At 45.8% G+C, this 17341-nt stretch overlaps 1 protein-coding gene across 1 annotated transcript in view; it reads right to left on the bottom strand.

Annotated features, from left to right (window-relative positions):
- LOC116075403 (collagen alpha-1(I) chain-like) overlaps window positions 1-11852 on the bottom strand; it is a 29396-nt gene extending 17544 nt beyond the window's left edge. The window contains exons 1-2 of the mRNA XM_031348521.1: window positions 11817-11852; window positions 8211-8673 (exon numbers count right to left, since the gene is read on the bottom strand). Of these exons, the coding sequence (XP_031204381.1) occupies window positions 8211-8673; window positions 11817-11852 (499 nt within the window). The remainder of the gene's footprint in view (window positions 1-8210; window positions 8674-11816) is intronic.
- Window positions 11853-17341: the final 5489 nt, after the last annotated feature.

Here is a 17341-nt window from a genome sequence, read left to right as displayed (position 1 = left end):
AAGGTGTACAAAGAACTGGCTAAGAGCGACGCTGTCGGGGAGGAGTGATAAGAATGGCCACATGTTAGAGAGTTCGCTGATAAGCCAGCTCAGATTCCTGTGTCTAAGAACAGTTAAGATGCTGTGCTTGCATTTCTGGGTTAGAGAAGAAGCTAGAGCAAAGGGATGCCCTCATGCTGAGAGAAACTGGGAACAGAAACCAGTGCTTCTCAAAACACTCCGATGTTGCTCATGCGGTGAAATTAAAATAAAATTGAAACAAAAACCAAATTTTACACTTGCCAGTATTTGAGAATGTCATGAACTGAACAACGCGTGAAAATGGAGGAACGGATGGGCCATCGGCTACCCTTGGTGGGTTTAAACTGGACAGGTTGTCTCAGATGTACAAATCCTAGAGATCACTTCTGGGGTCAGTAGGAGGATTGGAGAAAGTTCCTCAGACTTTGTTGTGGCAAAGAAAAACTGGCTCATCTTAAATTTTCCATTAAAGCCCTACTTTTCCATATAAAGCAGATGGACTCCTTACACAACTTCTAAAAAGCCTGCTATTTTGGGGTACCTCAAAGATGGAAGTTCTGAAGAAGATAAAGTCTCTGAATTCACCAAATAAAATCCCACTAGCACACTCAAAAGAAGTAGGCACTCAGAAACCTTTAAAATGCAAGTTGAAAGGTCTTCTTGTATCAGAGGCCAAGGCTCCTCCACCTCTTGACTGGGGGATGACTTCTAGAGTTCCTACGTGTTCCCATCACAAGAGCTGGGTCTCTTCTTGCTTTATTCTCTGCCTTCTCCCTCCTCCCCCTCTCTTCCCACGGCTCCTCCCAGCTACAGAAAAGATTTCACAGTATTCTACTCTCCCTGGCCTCCTGTAATCATAATGTAGCCTGGGGACGTGCACTCCGGCAGGTACTCCGCACTCCTTGACACACTGTGCCCTTTTAATGAGAGAAAACCTGGCTTTATTACCTGTTTGCTGTTCTACAAAGGTGGAGAGCAGAGCAAAGGGCCAAGGCTTGCAATGCGCTAGCTCTGTGGTGCTGCCATGGGAGCTCCTGAGTACACTCCTCTCACAGGCCGAGATCTCTTCTGAAGGATGGAGCAAAAGGAGAGAATAGGATATAGACACTGGAGCCAGACCACCTGGTTCCGATGCCCAGCTCTGACACTTACCACCCCAGACAAAAGCCACCTTCTTGCTTCAGTTGTCTTGCTAAGTCAGGCTAATAATGTCATGGAACAATGCTGTGTCTTACCCTCTCAAACCACCCCCATATATCCCTGATTTACCCAGGGCTTACATGGCGTTGTAAAAGTCCAGTCCTCCCTGTCCCCCACCCATCTGACTCCCTCTTCAGCATGAGTCAGGCTGTGCTGTGGTGACAGGAGGTAGCAGGCAAGTGCTGTGAGAGTCCTGAAGGAGGGCAGAGAAGGGGCTTCTCAGGAAGTGAGTCCTCATTGCTACATCAGGAGCGGGCTTTCACGGTCGGGTAAAGGTGCTTGTATGTGCTCTAGCACACGACATAGAAACTGCAGTGGACAGGAGGCAGGGAAGAGATATTACAGCCTTCAGAAGCAGGAAGCACCCAGGCCCCACCTCACAAGCTATTAGCTGTGTGACATGCACAAGTGACCTCACGGCTTTGCGCCTTGGTCTCTCCGTGTGACTAATGGGGATAATAATATTGTGCCTGTCACATGGAGTTGTTATGATTAAAAAGCTACTGTGTGTAGAACAGTGAACACAGGCCCCCAGGGTTCAATAAAAGGCTGGTGGTATCTGTCCAGCATACTCAGCCAAGAATGAGTAGCTGTGGTAAACTGGGTACATCTTTTACACCCAACAAAAATGGTGAGGGGCATACAGGCCCAAATCTTGCAACCCTGAGGAAAGGCCTTCTGAACAGGAATGAGCATCAAGCTAAGCCCTTCTGATACTGTAATTTTTTTCTCCCCCAAAAGCTTACAGGAAATAGGTGCTCAATCTCTACTTTCCCAGGACAGCATGGTGTTACTTCGAGATGGCAGACATACTAATGCAGAATGGATGTGCTTCCCAAATGTACCCAAGAAGAGCAAGGTGGCTGCCTACCCTGAGGGAAGCGCACCGCAGGCCTGTGGAAACGGACGGAGAGCAACAGAAGCGCCCTCATCCAAATGCCACAACTCCGAGTCTAGCAAACACTGTTAAAGTTTCATGAGTCAGTCAGCATTATCTACTATTCCCACATTTTTATTAGGCCGTAAATCCAGTTGAATTTATATCCTTCTAGGATTACTGCGCCCTAATCAAGTCCAGAGTGTCACTTATCCCTACGCTGTCCATGCTACGTGTCACACAAGCCCATCTAGATAATGGTGACGAGGCTGCTTGGGTTGTTTTGAGCTAAAAATTAGATTTCCTCAACTACAAACTCTCAAAGATGGTCACATTTCTCTGAATAACCTAAGTCTTTTTTTTCCCCCAGAAACCAAATGCATGTTTTTTTTCTTTCTTTGTGGTTTCTTTTTCCTTTACAAAATCAGGATACATTCTAGAGTTGAACTCATGGGGCTGAAGTATAAATAGGTTACAATTTTGGTTGTCTGACAAAAACAAAGAAAGCCTTTACAGGGTTGACTTCAAAACGCCTTAATGTTCTGTTCTCAGGGGTAAAAGGGGGAACACCCTCATAGAAGTAGGGGGAGTGGAGATAGGATAGGGGGTTCCTGGGGTGGGGGGAACCAGGAGAGGGGATAACATTTGAAATGTAAATAAAGAAAATATCTAATTATAAAAAAAAAAGAAGAGTCTGTATTTCTTAAAAAGATTCACCAAAGACGTTGTTTCAACCACACCGTATAAGCCAATGTCCTAGCTTCCCTAACATTTCTTGTTCTAGACAGGCAATCTTCCACTAAATCTCATCATAAACACTCAAAACTCCCTAGTATACACACAATACATTTTTAAACACGCACATATACATACACATGCACTCACACACAGATCATGGACATACTAAGATATTAATGTAATTTCTGCTCTCTAATGCTGGCGTGTATGCATGTGAGCGCGTGCACGCATACATGCTATATAATAACAGTAACAAGCACATAGTGATTTGTAAGTTCTTTACATTTGTCAATTCAGTCGGTCTCCATTTAGAGATGAAGAAATGGGAGCAGAGAGAAGACTCAATGGTTAGTAATGTGTTATGCTCTTGGAGAGGACCCTACCTAGTTCAGTTCCCTGAAGCCCCATCAGGCAACTCACAACTGCCTGGATCTCCAGCTCCTGAAGATCTGACCCCTCTGACTCCGCTCCTCAGACACCTGCACTCACATGCATCTGTCTCACTAGCATCCCAATTAAAAAAAAAGATAAAGGAATGGAAGTGAAGAAAGATAAGGTTACACATCCAAGATGATCAATCTGAGACTCTACCCCACCCCTCTCCTGAACTGAAGGGCTCAAAATCTGGTGATGTTGGTGCTTCGCATATGTTAGCAACTCTCTCTGGATTTCATTTTGCTTCCAGAAATTAGCCTGTTAACTATATGATCCTTAAAGATTCTGGGTTCCATGACCTTTAACCTTGAAAAACTCCGAGTGGATTCTCTGTGATTACACATCCAACTTCTGCACTTGTCTGTGGAGAAGCAGGTGCCAAGAGAGATACCTCTCTGGTCGCTGGACGATTCTCTGGTCTGGTTCCCAAACTTCCCATGCTAAACCCCATGGCACTTTTCATCTGTACCTTGTCACCCCTCTGGCCCCAGTTACTACAACCCCCTGGCCTGTCCCATATTTGGGATCTCCTCCACTGAAGGCCTGCGCCCCTGCTTTCTGGTACTGGTTCACCTTGGCCACATCTATTCTTTCTATTAGCACATTCTCCCCAAGGGACATATCCACAGCTTCAGGTATTTTGTGATTTGCTACTAGCAAATTTATGTTTGAATCTTGGGCCTCTTCCGTAGCTCCAGGCCCAGCCATCCAGTCACCTGCATAACCGTCCAAATGGCCACAACGAAGTTGTCCTTCGCCCCTTTACTGGTCTCCATGCCTCCAATCATTTCAGTGATGTCTCTACTCTGCCTCAACTTTCCTCCCTTTTTCTGCTAAACTCTTTCCATCCATCCCTTCATTTGCATTCTCAGATTCTGCAAATAATTCTCCCACAATGGCCCTCGTCCACCCTGGCCAAAGCCCCACTCTATGACCACGTTAGTTCATAAAATACTAATGAGGCTCATGCCACAGCTCTACTTGAAACTCCTCGAAGGCACTTTAAAAACATCTTTTCAATTTCTCCTTCAGCTCAGTCTTAGCCCTCTGTCCATCTCTCCACTGTTCCCATCCAGCTCTGAACTAGTTACAGCATCCCAGTCTGTGTGGGGCTTTTTTCCTGGAACAGAGGACTTCCCACAAAATCCAGCTAACCAAGCCTCACTCCCATCTACCTCCTCCTGCTCCTAGCAGTGTAGGGCAAAGATACTGTAGCTGCATTAACTGATTAGTTACTCAAGACTATTGAAGCTTCTAACTTCCCATCCGTAACATGGTGATTATCAGAGACATTGTTTCATATCATCATTGCTCAGATTAACATGTAAGTGGAACATGACCCAGGGCAAGTGCTCAATAAATGTCAACGATTGTGTATTATGGTCATCTTCTCTAGTAGGCTGTGGCCTTCTGTGGAACAAGGGCTCCGATGCATTCACTGCCACAGCCCTACCTCAATTGCTTTCTTGCATAAAACAGCACAGTGTTTGTAGGACAGATAAACGTAAGGAAATGGTCACTGAAAAAAATAAAAGTACACCATCAGCTGTGATAACTGATAAGGGCTGGACTCCTACACTACTGTGGAGATCTGTAGATACCAGGAACCATTTGGAACACTAGCGGTTCCCCTACTCCAGGTCCTGAAGCACAGTTAGCTTCCACGTAACATGCTGGATGAAAAGACACAGCCAAGAAAGCTGGTGACGGAGTATCACCTGGCCTACATGCTGCAGGAAAAGTCTAATTCCCAACTAAACCAGGAACTGTCTTGAAAGAAAGCTGTGTCGGTGACTAGACAGCACCACAAGCTCAGGCCTTAGGAACCTACAGATAAGACTCTCACTCCCTTGTCTGCACTGTCCAGTCCCCATGAAGCCCTCCTCTGCTATCACCAAACGCCACTTTAGTTGTAAAGGAAACTAAGTAAAATGGTACTGTGATTTGTAAGCATCTTCCCTAGTCTCTTTGGAGTTTCTAGAACTGCAAGAAGAAAACCAGGCCAAGACAGGTACTTCTGGGGGTCAAAGAACCACATCAATGACCACAGGGCCAGGGTTAAATGACGGCGTGGCAAGGGACTGTCCACTGATAAGTGGTCCCCCACAAGGACAAAACGCCAGGTTTTTAAAAACATGCTGAAGATGAAAATACTTTAGCTTATAAAATCAAAGCAACCAAACAATGATGGCTTTTGTTAAGTGTTATGCCAGACACTTAACACACCTTTGCCTTTCTCAGGCAGAGCACATGGCTAACCTACACTTCTCATTGGATTCTCCTGCCATTAAACATGGTCATATAGCCATGACTCTTCTAGACATGGAGTGGAAGTGACGTGTGCAGACCAAAGCATTTTAAAGGTAGATGCACCCTCCCCAACTCTCCATCCCACCAGTCTGTCCGTTGAAACAGGTTACAACAGGTTATAGAAAGCTGTGGCATGATGGGGAAAACGGGACCCAGAATCACTCACAACAGAAGAAAGCTACCTACTGAGCAGAGACACCTATGTGGGGCTATCGGCTGGACAAAAATAAATATATTTTGGTTTTGCACCATTATACGTTTTCAGGCCTGTTATAGCTACTAACATGAGTCTCTTTAAAAGATGTTGGGTGCATATCATTGACCTAATTCACATTTGTCACTCGTTAAATGAAACCACCAAGTAACACCAACAAAGTAAAACTTGACAGAAAAATGAAACAAGCCAGATTAGGTTCTCTACCCAACGGCAGAAATGGACAGAAAACAAAAATGGAATCTGATGACGGGGTTGGAAGACACATTTGGAGACATGGTGGCTTGTCTGGAGCAGAGAGACTGGTGACAGCTTCAGAGGTGGCATTTGTGCTGGGTCTGGGCTTCAAGAACATCAGATGACGGGGGTGGGGGGGACTGCAAACCCCTAGAAAGCATTGGCATCTGCTTACACTCATGCAATCTTATCATCAATAAGTGCCTCTCACTTGGTTAGTATAGTGTAAGTCTATTGTGGATTGACTTTCCTTCCTGGGTCTGGCATCCCAACAAACCAGCCTTTGTTTTCAGACATTCAGTATTAACCCTTCTGCTGTTTATGTATATGCATATATGTATGTATGTATGCATGTATGTGTGTGTATGTGTGTATATGCATATATTTCATGAAAGACGTCAGCTTATTGCATCACAACTCTTTTCAGATAGAAGAGCTAAAGAGTAAACTTGGGAAAGTCTTGTTCCTTTCAACAGTTGAGGCCCCACAATCCAGGAATCAGCAGAGCAGACCTAAGTTTTGACATACTAAGCCCGAGACTTACATTTCTACCTTAAGAGGAACATCATAGGTTCTGAATTCAGACATCTACATCCCCTGTTCCTGTTCGTAGTTAACTAGCCCCAGTGCTTGGGAGTTGAAACCACTTCCTGTGAAGTCTGAACGTGTGCTACTCAGGGGGCAGGAGCCGGGGAGACAGAGCACAAAGGGTGATATCTACTGCAGCTGGTGGTAAGAGGACGGATGTGAGCATCCAAAGCCAACCTTGAAGCAGACAAGTGGTACCTCCAGGGTCTTCTGAATGCCAGCCCAAGGCCTTGCTATCCACAGCCCCAGCTGGGCAGACCAGAGCACAGTTCAAAAGACTTCATTCAGCAAAGCAGCCTTGGACTTTAGAGAATCCAGTCAGGCTGCCTCACTCTTGTGAAACAGTTTAATTCTGACTCAGATACAAAATTCTTCTGATCCCCCATCAATTTATCCTATCTCAGGTATCAGTACTTATCCCCCAAGAAGAAAAAAGAGGGACAGAAGGGATGGGAGAAGGTTCCTTGAAAGTATACCAACTCCTAAAACAGCTGAAATAATCCCCCACCACCACCACCTTAAATTGAGGAAACTGCAGTTGCCACTCAATGCTACCAGTCTGTGAACACAGCAAAATGCCTGCACCTGCTACCCGGGATCCGGGAGCCTTCATTTTTTGGTAAAGACTAAGAGATCAACTGCTTCACCAGAAAGAAAAGGAAGCCCCAGGGATGAGACACAAGAAGCATGGTGCCCTGGGTACTTTATGTGTCTCTTCTCTATGAACTGAAAGGGCTCTTTGTGTGACACACACACACACACACACACACACACTCACACACACACAGAGCGAGTCTGATTTATTAGAGGAAGGAGGGGCAAAATGGGTGATTTTATTATCCCTCCTCCCAGTGAGTCCCAGCAAACGCCTCCTGGGCCCAAGCGTGGTGGCCTCTTTCTAGCCCAGTCCCTGTGGCCTCAGAGATAAGAGAGCCTAGAGGAGACCAAACAAAAACATCTACCGACCTAGGGAAGTAGGGAGGAAACCCAGCGAGGTGGAAAGGGAGGAGAAATAAGCTTGAGAGAGCAGGGGTGGGGGACGGAGGAAAAGGAGACAAGGCCAGGCACTGGGGAAAGGGGAAGGGTGGGTGGGTGGGTGGTAGCACAGGAAGGGTGAAGGGGAGGGTGGGGGAAGTGCAAGGGAGGCTCCAGAAATAGGCAGGAGGATGCGCTGGGGAACGCGAGGGCCGCCGAGGGAGGAGGCCGGGAGGTGGAGGAGTGGGGCAGGGGTTGGGTGGGGAGGAAAGCAGCACGGGGCATCAATTATTAAGTGATTACATCATCCCTGACATTAAAACAACACACACAGCCCGGGTCCCCGCGGGGGGCCGCGAAAGGAGGGCGGGGGCGGAGCTGGGCCAACCTCGCCCCCAAGCCAATTCCTATTTTTTCATCCGTCGCCCGCCGGCGGCCGAGGAAAGGCGTCCCGGTGCCCGCGCAGCCTCGGGGCGGCACCCCGCATCAGTGTCCTGCGTCGCGGGGCGCCCTGGAGGCTGCGCGGCGGGAGCGCCGCGGGGGCAGCCCGTGCGGGGGCGCTGGGCCGGGCGTCTCCGCAGCATCCTGAGGCTCCGCGCATCCCCGGTCGCTTACCTGCGTGGCGTGGCGTGGCGCTCGGCTCCGGAGCACATTCACATGGTCCTCTCCCCGCCCTCCTCCGGCGCGGCCCAGGCGGCTCCGGCGGCTCCGCGGCGGGGCCCAGGAGCTCGTGGGCCTTGCAAAGCGCCGAGGGGGCGGCGCCGGTATCCCCGGCCCGGCAGCGCGGTCCCTCCCTGGCGCGGGTGGCGGCTTTGTGTGCGCCCGGGGTGTCCTCGGAACGCTCCGGCTGGAGGCGGCCTCGCTGCGCTCTTGACCAGCGGGCGGGTCTCGGAGGCCCGGCGCGCGGCGACCCCTCCTCCTCTCCGCGGAGCCCCCTCCCCGCCGGCTGCGCTCCTGACAGATGGCGCAACTGCACCGACGCGCCGCCGCCGCCGCGGCTGCTCGCAGCTACTCTCGCTGATGCTCGGGCTGCTCCGGATCCCGAGGGGTTCGAGTGGGGGCGGGACACGCCCTGAGACTGTCAGGTCTTTCTGCCCTATCAAAGGACCCGCTGAGGGCTGAGCGCCGGCAGCCATTGGTGGACGCGTCGGAGGCGGGACGGCCATGGGTGGGGCCGCCGAGTGGGTTGAGCGTTACTGTGGTGGCGGGCAGCCTGGCGTGCGCACGGCCACAGGGTGTGCGAGAGGATGCGAGGTTGGAGGAGGAGAAGGAAGAGGTGTGTGTCTGAGGATCGTGTGGAGTTGCGAGTTGGTGGGGTAGGCAGGAGAGAGTCCAGGGAGTGAGCTTTGCTAGTGGAGACTGGCACCTGCCAATCCAGCCTCACAGCCACGGGAACCTATTTCTCCAAAGAAATAGCCTCGCCTTTGAGAGTGGGAGGATAAAATGGAAAGGTGTTAAGAATGGCGGTGGCAAATTAGGGAAGTGAGGAGCAAAGTGGAGAAGTACCATTGCAGAAACTGGGAGAGCTAGAATCAGCAAACGCGCAACGAATAATAAGAAAGTCATAATTTGTTAGTCTCATTTTCTTGGGTACCCAAATATGCCCCCCACACACACACACACGCACACATACCCCAGGAAAAGTGAAGGGGAAGTATGACTGAAATTCAAAGGGCCTGCAACCCAGAACCCCCAAACCACACAGGAGAGATTGCTTTTGCTCTTCTTTAGCTGTTTAGCAGTAGCCATTGCTTGTCTGGGTTCTTGAGGCATTCAAACTTCCCTTGGTTTTCTTGTTTTCACTGGTGGCTGAGCTGAGCTTTTTGCTCAGATTTTCCTTGATGAAATAATAGCCGGGTTGGTCTGCAGTCGGTCTTTATTTCCGATCCAGCTTTTCTATGGCAGGATGTAACTTCATAAAAAGAAACACTTCGCCTTCCTGATTTTCTTTATAGGTAATTCCTGTTTACTGAAAGCTCTGTTTCAAGACATGTTCAGAATCCTTTTCTTTAATGATTTTGGTAAGAGGCTCACCCCTCCCCCTCAGCAAACCTAATCTTCTAAGAAGTAAGTTTAAGCGAAGCAGCCTTGGCTTCCTTCGGCACTCAAGGTCTGTGTTATCTTTCCTGCTCAGTACATTTCCCCTGTAGTTTAAAAATACCAGTCTCTTTTGCTGACATTTTTTTCCTTTGTCTTTTCCGCGGTGCTCTTTTGAGAAATTTGCTACTATTCAGTAAATGATCCTCACGTGATGGATGAGGAAACTGAGGACAAGAGAAGGTGACACTGAGGAATTCCTTGTGGAGCAGATGGTACTAAGTCACTCCATTGTTAATAATTTCTTTAAGAGGAGTCTCGGTTTTGGCATCTGCAGCATAAATGGCTTCTTTATGTAATTAGTGGACCAATAGAAGGCAAAATGGCTAAATGACAAATTAACCAACTCCCAGCAAGACTCCTTCTGTTTTTTTTTCTCTTTACTTATGTTTGCAAAAACAAACAAACAAAAACAAAACCCCCACAACTCTTCCTAAGGATAGCTTTCAAGGGGCTCCTTCTCCACAAGAGGGTTTGCTGATATCAAGTGAAAAAGCTCTGGGACGATGTCAGCATCATTTCCCATTTTGTCTGCTCCCAAAGGTCTTCAAAGTGGACTTGACTTAAACACTGTCCCCGGCCTGCCCAAGGCAAGGCATGCTTGCTTTAAACCTGCAATTTTGTTTTCTTACAGGCAGTATCTATTACACACGTTAGAATGGAGACATTGTTCTAGAATTTCTCTAAGATTTGGTTGTGACTTGGTTGGGTTTTTGTTTGTTCTGTGTCTCTCGCCTTTAAATCCCCTGTTTCTATTCTGGTGTTCTTTTTTGTTTTGTCTAATCTATATTTCCTGTTTTGCTTTCGATGTATATTTAGTGTTATTAGCTAAGCTGTTTCCCATCTTATGAGATTTTTGTTTTCTTACCAATCAACAAGAAAATAAAAATGGTTACTGCAACTGAAAAAAAAATGTGAAAGGAAGGGAGATGGCTGGGTGAATAAATGGCTTGCTGTTGCACACATGAGAATGAGTCTCAGTCCCCAAAACACACATTAACGAAGCTCCAGGATCAGAGAGAGACCTGTCTAAAAAATATGTTAGAGAACCAACTTAGAAAGCCCAGCATTGACCTCTGGCTTCCACTGGCATTGCATACATGTGCAAATGCAGCCCCAACCACATATGAAAACTCTAAACACATATGCATACACAGCCCGCACAAAGACACACAGCTATGTACAAAGGAAATGCATTCTAAAGTGACCACACATCAGCATATGCCCAAAGGACATGACATCATACTACACAGCTACTTGCTCAGCCATACTCATTGCCATTCTAGTCACAATAGCTAGGACATGGTGACAACCTAAATGTTTTTCAGCTGAAGAAGAGGTAATGACAATATGGGACATGTACCCAGTGGAATATTCAGCTGTAAAGAAAAATGAAACCGTGGAATTTCTCAGGTAAATGGGTAGATCGTTTTGAGTGATATGACTCAGACCCAGAAAAAATAAAAAATCCCATGCTCTTTCTCACCTGTGGTTCCAAGTGCGAGTGCGTAATCTACAAAGCCCAGGAAAGTAGAAGAGAAAATGGCAGGAGTGGGGAACAATATAGAAAGGAGTGGTAGGGTACAGGCAAATTGGAGGAGGAAACAGGAAAAATTGAAAGGGGTTAATTTGGGAGAGGGGAGAGAGATAAATACAGAAGGAAGAGGCATGTGGGTAAAGTAATAGTAAGGGTGTCAAAAAAGCCATAGTCATATTACTATCTATCTATATAAAATTAAATACAAAACATAACTTGTATACATATACATTATTTAGTTTAAATGAAACTTTTCCACTGGCCTGACAATGCCTTGCCCTCACACACAAGATACATAGACTGTCTCAAAACAAAACAAAACAACAACACCAGGCATGAGAAACCCTCTTTTGAGTTGTTAATCAAGGTTGTCCAAGTGACTCCCAAAACAGAATATTGCTGTCATTGTTGGTTGCCTCCAAGGTAGAAGACAAGTCCCTATTTCTTGAGGCACCATGCACTTCAGACATAGGACCAAAAGGATGTGAGCTGGGTCTAATCTGAAAGCCTCTGTGATGATGACTAGCTTCATGGTACCAGAGCATTCCATGCAGGCTTTCAAGGGAGAAAGCATCCAGTTGCCCTACCCAGCTGTGATGCCTAGGAACAGGATTCACCAGCATGGCACGATAACCATCAGGGTGCAATAATGGCACACATACCTTGGTGATAACCAACAGCTTTCTAATTGGGCTTAAGGCCTGCTCAGAAAGAGAGAAACCATGTCTGGTAATAGAAACCTAGTCAGCTCACTGGGGCTAATGAAGTCAGGGATCTTAGATGAAATCCAATAACAGCCACTTTCCTAACCAGCATGATTCCTAACTACATTTTAAATGTCCCACAGGTAGATGTTCTTCTCACCCCATCAAGGAAACTTCTCCTTGCAGTACATGGAGATCATTTCAGAGACCATGGCAGTGCCTAGTCTCAGCCAATACACCAACACAGTTCCTGCACCTAAGGCTCAGGGATCGTTGCAGAGAGGATGTTGAAGGGTTAATACGCTAGAGGATCAATCAGGACACTTGCTGTGAGATGACATCTCCCAGAAATGTCAGAGAGATTAGACTCATGAAGTCTCAACAACAAGGATACCTAAGAAGCCTCAAACAGTGACAACACTCATGGACATGCTAACATGGAAAAATGAGAGCTCGAGGGGTCTCAATTCTAGACAAAGAATTATGAACAACAGGAGAAGGCAGTGCGCAAGAGAAATGGTGTTCTCCACGTAAGAACCCCCCAGGTGGTTATCCAATGCCAAGTAGTCAGCCTTGAGATCGTATGCATGCAGGTAATGTTATGTGGACTAAAAATGTTGTGATATATATATATCTGTGTGTGTGAGTTTAAATATGAATGCATATATATATTTAAAAAGAGGCCATGGATTTGAGAAACAGTAGGGAGGAAGACAAGGAATGGGAAGAGTTGGAACCAGGAATGGTAAAGGGAGAAATGATGTAACACTAACTTCAAAAACTAAAATAAAACATTATAGAAGGAAGAAGTCCAAATGTTTATACTTTTTCATAGACAAAATCTGCAAGTATATATACAAAATTTATCTGTGAGTTTCTCTTAAGAGATTAATAAGTCAACCTGCTACTTCCAGGAAGATACCCGAAAGCAAGCCATGAGACCAGCACAACACCGTGCTGGAAATGTCAGCTGGTATAACACCTTTTTGTCTGGCTGAGGCATTAGAATGTGCCCGTCAAGATCCAGACCACCAAGATCAAGGTCACAGATTTCTGTAGGATTATTTTTCTTAAAGAACATGTCTCAGGCTGGAGAGATGGCTCAGTGGTTTTGAGTACTGACTGCTCTTCCAGAGGCCATGAGTTCAATTCCCAGCAACCACATGGTGGCTCACAACCATCTATAATGGGATCCAATGCTCTCTTCTAGTATGTCTGAAAACAGTGACAGTGAACTCATATACATAAAACAAATAAATAATTCTTTTAGAAGATCATGTCTCACCTTTTATCTAATGTAGCAGTCACATCTGCATAAGATGGAGATCTTATATTATATATGGCTACTGTTTTCACAAGTTTAAATGGTCTGTCATCAAGCTGCCAATAGAAAGATGAGCAAAAGGCAGAGAAAATCATTGTATCAGTCAAGGTTTTTCCCTTGCAAGCATTAAAAACATACTATGTATAATGAAGCCAAAGAGGACTGTATTAGGAGATTGGCTCATGGATTCAATGGGTAGGTGAGAACTCGGCTCAAGAAGGAACAAGCACCCAGACACACACCTGGAAACTGGCCAGGACTCCTCTCAGGGGACCCCCTATTACCACACTACAACCACTATAGGAGAACAAAATCTAGATATGTATCCTAACCTGTCTCCCCATCTGTATCGCTTATTGACAATTCCAGTCCTTAGGTGGAACTACCCAGGTGACTCGGACAGGAGGGAACTTAATATTCTAGTCCTTCAGTGCATATGGAACACAATGAGATGGGTCCCCCATGCAACTCAGAGAGTGGTACTCCCTCCCAAAGAGAGCTGAAACGTTAAGCCAGAGTTACCAAACCGATACAATAGTTGCTCGCCGAAACCTGTGTTCTGGGATTGATGTTCCATATTAAACAGGAACTTCTTCCTTTCTACTCATGATTTGTCCTCAGTAAAAAGATCACAGGCTACAGCTCATCTTAGCTTCCTCAAACAATGCCTGCTTAGACATAATAGGAATGAGCTTTTGGCTTTTATTTCATCTACATTTCTCAAGGGAGGGTTGATTGTCTCTGAGAGTTAATTATCTAGGATTTACAGACAGTCTTTTGGCATGAGGACTCCTGAGAAATAGGAAGATGGATGGAATATTGCCTTCTCTCCTGCCTTAAGCTTAAGGGGTCCAGTCAGTCTTAGCCTCTTCCTATTCATACCCTTCATGTAGGAGAAACTCTAGTGGTCATTCCTGGCTCATAATGGCTCCCTTTCTTTGGGAATACCTTCCAGTGTCCCCAAGTGGGCTCTGGGTGGCTGTTTATATGAAATGACCTTCTGTAAGAGCCCAGGCTAACTATAGTCACATGATCAAGCCTAGACACGCATCCCAGAATGAGCCAAGTATTAGTTACTGAGAAATCAAAAATTAGACCAGAGTTATGCAGATGTGAATAAATTAGTCAGAAAATGCCAGTTACTGTAACAAACAATTCTATCTCCATGATTTTACATAACAAATTTAGATTTCTCTCAAGTCACAGGGTAGCTGTTCAAATGTGGTTCAGAATTTAAACCTGGGTTTCATTGAAATCGTTCTGTTCAAACAACTGGGAAATAAGGAGAAGCTATTGCATGGAAGGATTTAGGGCCAGTCCTAAGTTTGCACACACCATTGTCTGTTGGCCACAGGACTGCTCCTCTATGCAAGGGAACCTGAAATGTAGTATAGTGGCTTCCCAAGCAGAAAAGGAAATGGCTTTGGTGAATATCATACTATGTTAGGAGCCGGTGTAAGTAAACTGTGTTCAGGGAGACGGTGAATAGATACACATTTCACTTCAGCACCAAATGCATTTTACATTTCACGAAGGTATATAATAGAAATTCATAAGATAGTTCTAAACAGTAGAAGTACAACCAACTACCACCCTCTAAATTTCATTTTGAATATCACTTTGCTTAATTGGCCAACATTTTGTTTTGTTTATTGTATGATCTAACAGTCCATATCAAGCCAGATACTAAGAAGACAAGGGATATTGTTGCCAAGGTGTGTGTCAGATGGCCCCAATCTTAAATTTACAACCATCTGTTCATAGTATGTGGAGGGTAAAACTTATTCTGTGACGGCCATCTTCCTTTTTCTATTGCTGTGATAAAATACCCCAGTAAAAGCAATTTAAGGGAAAGAATTTTTTCTTTCAGTTTGAGGTCACAATTTATCATGGCAGGGAAGACATTGGGGGGCAGGAGCTGGAGGTGACAGCTGGTCACATTCCACCCACAGTCAAGAAGCAGAAATACTGAATGCTTACGCTCTTTGCCTTCTGTGAGGATCACAGCCCAGGGAATACTGCCCACTCTTAGGGTAGATCCTCCTACCTTACTTATTCTAGTCAAGATAACATTCACAGGCACATAGAGTAGTTTGCCTCCTGGGTGACTCTAAATCCTGCCAAATTGACAAGAAACATTAACAGTCACACTTGAAAAACCCTTTACCTAATTTTTATCCTTCAGAAATGTTAGTTGTACTCTTTCAGTGTGCTGTACTCCTAATTTTCTCCAGGTGAGTAAAAGCAGGGTGTGAGTCGGTCATACTTCACAAGAGATGAGGGAGAATTGAACATTTTCACCCAGTCCAAAAGACATGGTCTACTTTAAGGCACATCCATTTTAAGGATCCCAGTTTACTCAACTAATCACCTATTATCCACATGGAAATCATCTACAGATTTTGTGTTTATAAAAATGCCTAAATGGTTGTCTTTTTTCATACAGCTTTTAAGTTTTATTTGTTACATGTATTTATTTGTGTGTGTGCACATTTGTGAGTGCATATGTATACACGTGTGCGTGTGTGCCCATGGGCACAGTCATGCACAAGCCACAGCATGAGCATGGATGACTTTGAGAGTTAGTTCTCTCCCTTCCACCATTTGGGCCTTAGATTGACCTCAGGTTGTCAGGCTTGGCAGCGAGCACCTCTCTTCTCTGAGTCATCTCACTATTGGCCATGCATGATTTGTACATGTACACAAATCTGTCTGCTAGGAGCCTGAGAAGCTGAGTGTTGAGTAGACACTGAGGCATGTTAGGGAGTCCAAGATGACTTTACATAGTCAGAGCTTATGAGCTGTATCTATGTGAAAATACACCCAAGTTTGTGTATGTATGTGTGTAGCTATGCGCGATTGGTAGATGCCTCCCTGGAATGTATGAGTCTGGAACCCTCCGTCCCTCTTATGGGATCCAGGTTTAAGTTTCCTGTCTTGCATATTAGGCTCAGCTGCCCTAAGATCTTAAAGCCCCAGACTCACTTAAGAAAGAATACTGCTTATTCCATTCTGCGGAAACAGAACCAAAACCAGAAGGAAAGAAAACTGAAGCGGTCAGTGAAGGTAACAAATAGCTTGACGTCATTCAGGGACCTTGGCAATTGAACTCATTTTAAACCAAGAAAACCAACTCTACTAAGAATAAGTTTTGTAGAGCACCTTTCAACTTAAGTAAAAGTTGTTTCATCTTGTATCTTTCTTGTTTCTTTCTTCCTTCTTTCCTCTCTCTCTCTTTCTCCTCTCTTTCTCTCTCTCCCTCTCTTTCTCTCTCCCCATATCTCTCTCTATCTCTCTCTCTTTCTCTCTCTCTTTCTCTCTCTCTCTTTCTCTCTCTCCTCTCTCTCCTCTCTCTCTCTCTCTCTCTCTCTCTCTCTCTCTTTCTCTCTCTCTCTCTCTCTCTCTCTCTCTTTCTTCCTTGTCTCTTTCCTCAGGGTTTCTTCCAGAGGGGACAGGGAGTCCACAAGAAGACCAACAAAGTCAACTAACCTGGACCCCTGGAGGCTCCCAGAGACTGAGGAACCATCCACAGAGCATAACAGGGCTGGACTTAGAACCCGCACACATATGCAGCAGATGTGTAGCTTGGTCTTCCTATGAGTTCCTAACAACTGAAGCAGGGGCTTACCTGCCTCTGTTGCCTGCCTGTGGATCCTGTTCCCCTAACTGGGCTGTCTTGTCTGGTCTCAGTGAGAGAGGATGTACCTAGTCCCACAGTGACAAGAGATGCCAGAGTGGGTTGGCACAGGGTGAAGGGGAACTTCCCCTTCTCAGAGGTGAAGGGGAAGGCAGAAGGGCCACATGAGGGGGTGGCTGCAATTGGGATGTAAAGTGAAGAAATAAATAATAGAGTAAAAAAAGACAGGGATTTTCTGTGTAGCCCATTTTGTCCTGGAACTCACTCTGTAGACCAGGCTGGAATCCACCTGCCTCTGCCTCCTGAGTGCTGGGACTATAGGCGTGTGCCACCACCGCGACCAGCTCAGCCTTTGTGCATTTTTATACTGTTTGGGCTAAGGTCTATGTGCTCCTATGCATTAACTCTCTCTTTCTCTCTCCATAAAGAGAAGCAGAAACATTCTAT

This window comes from Mastomys coucha, unplaced genomic scaffold (assembly GCF_008632895.1).
Source record: "Mastomys coucha isolate ucsf_1 unplaced genomic scaffold, UCSF_Mcou_1 pScaffold3, whole genome shotgun sequence".
Classification (NCBI taxonomy): domain Eukaryota; kingdom Metazoa; phylum Chordata; class Mammalia; order Rodentia; family Muridae; genus Mastomys; species Mastomys coucha.
Note: the sequence above shows the minus strand (reverse complement) of the source record. Positions and strands in the feature narration are given on the sequence as shown.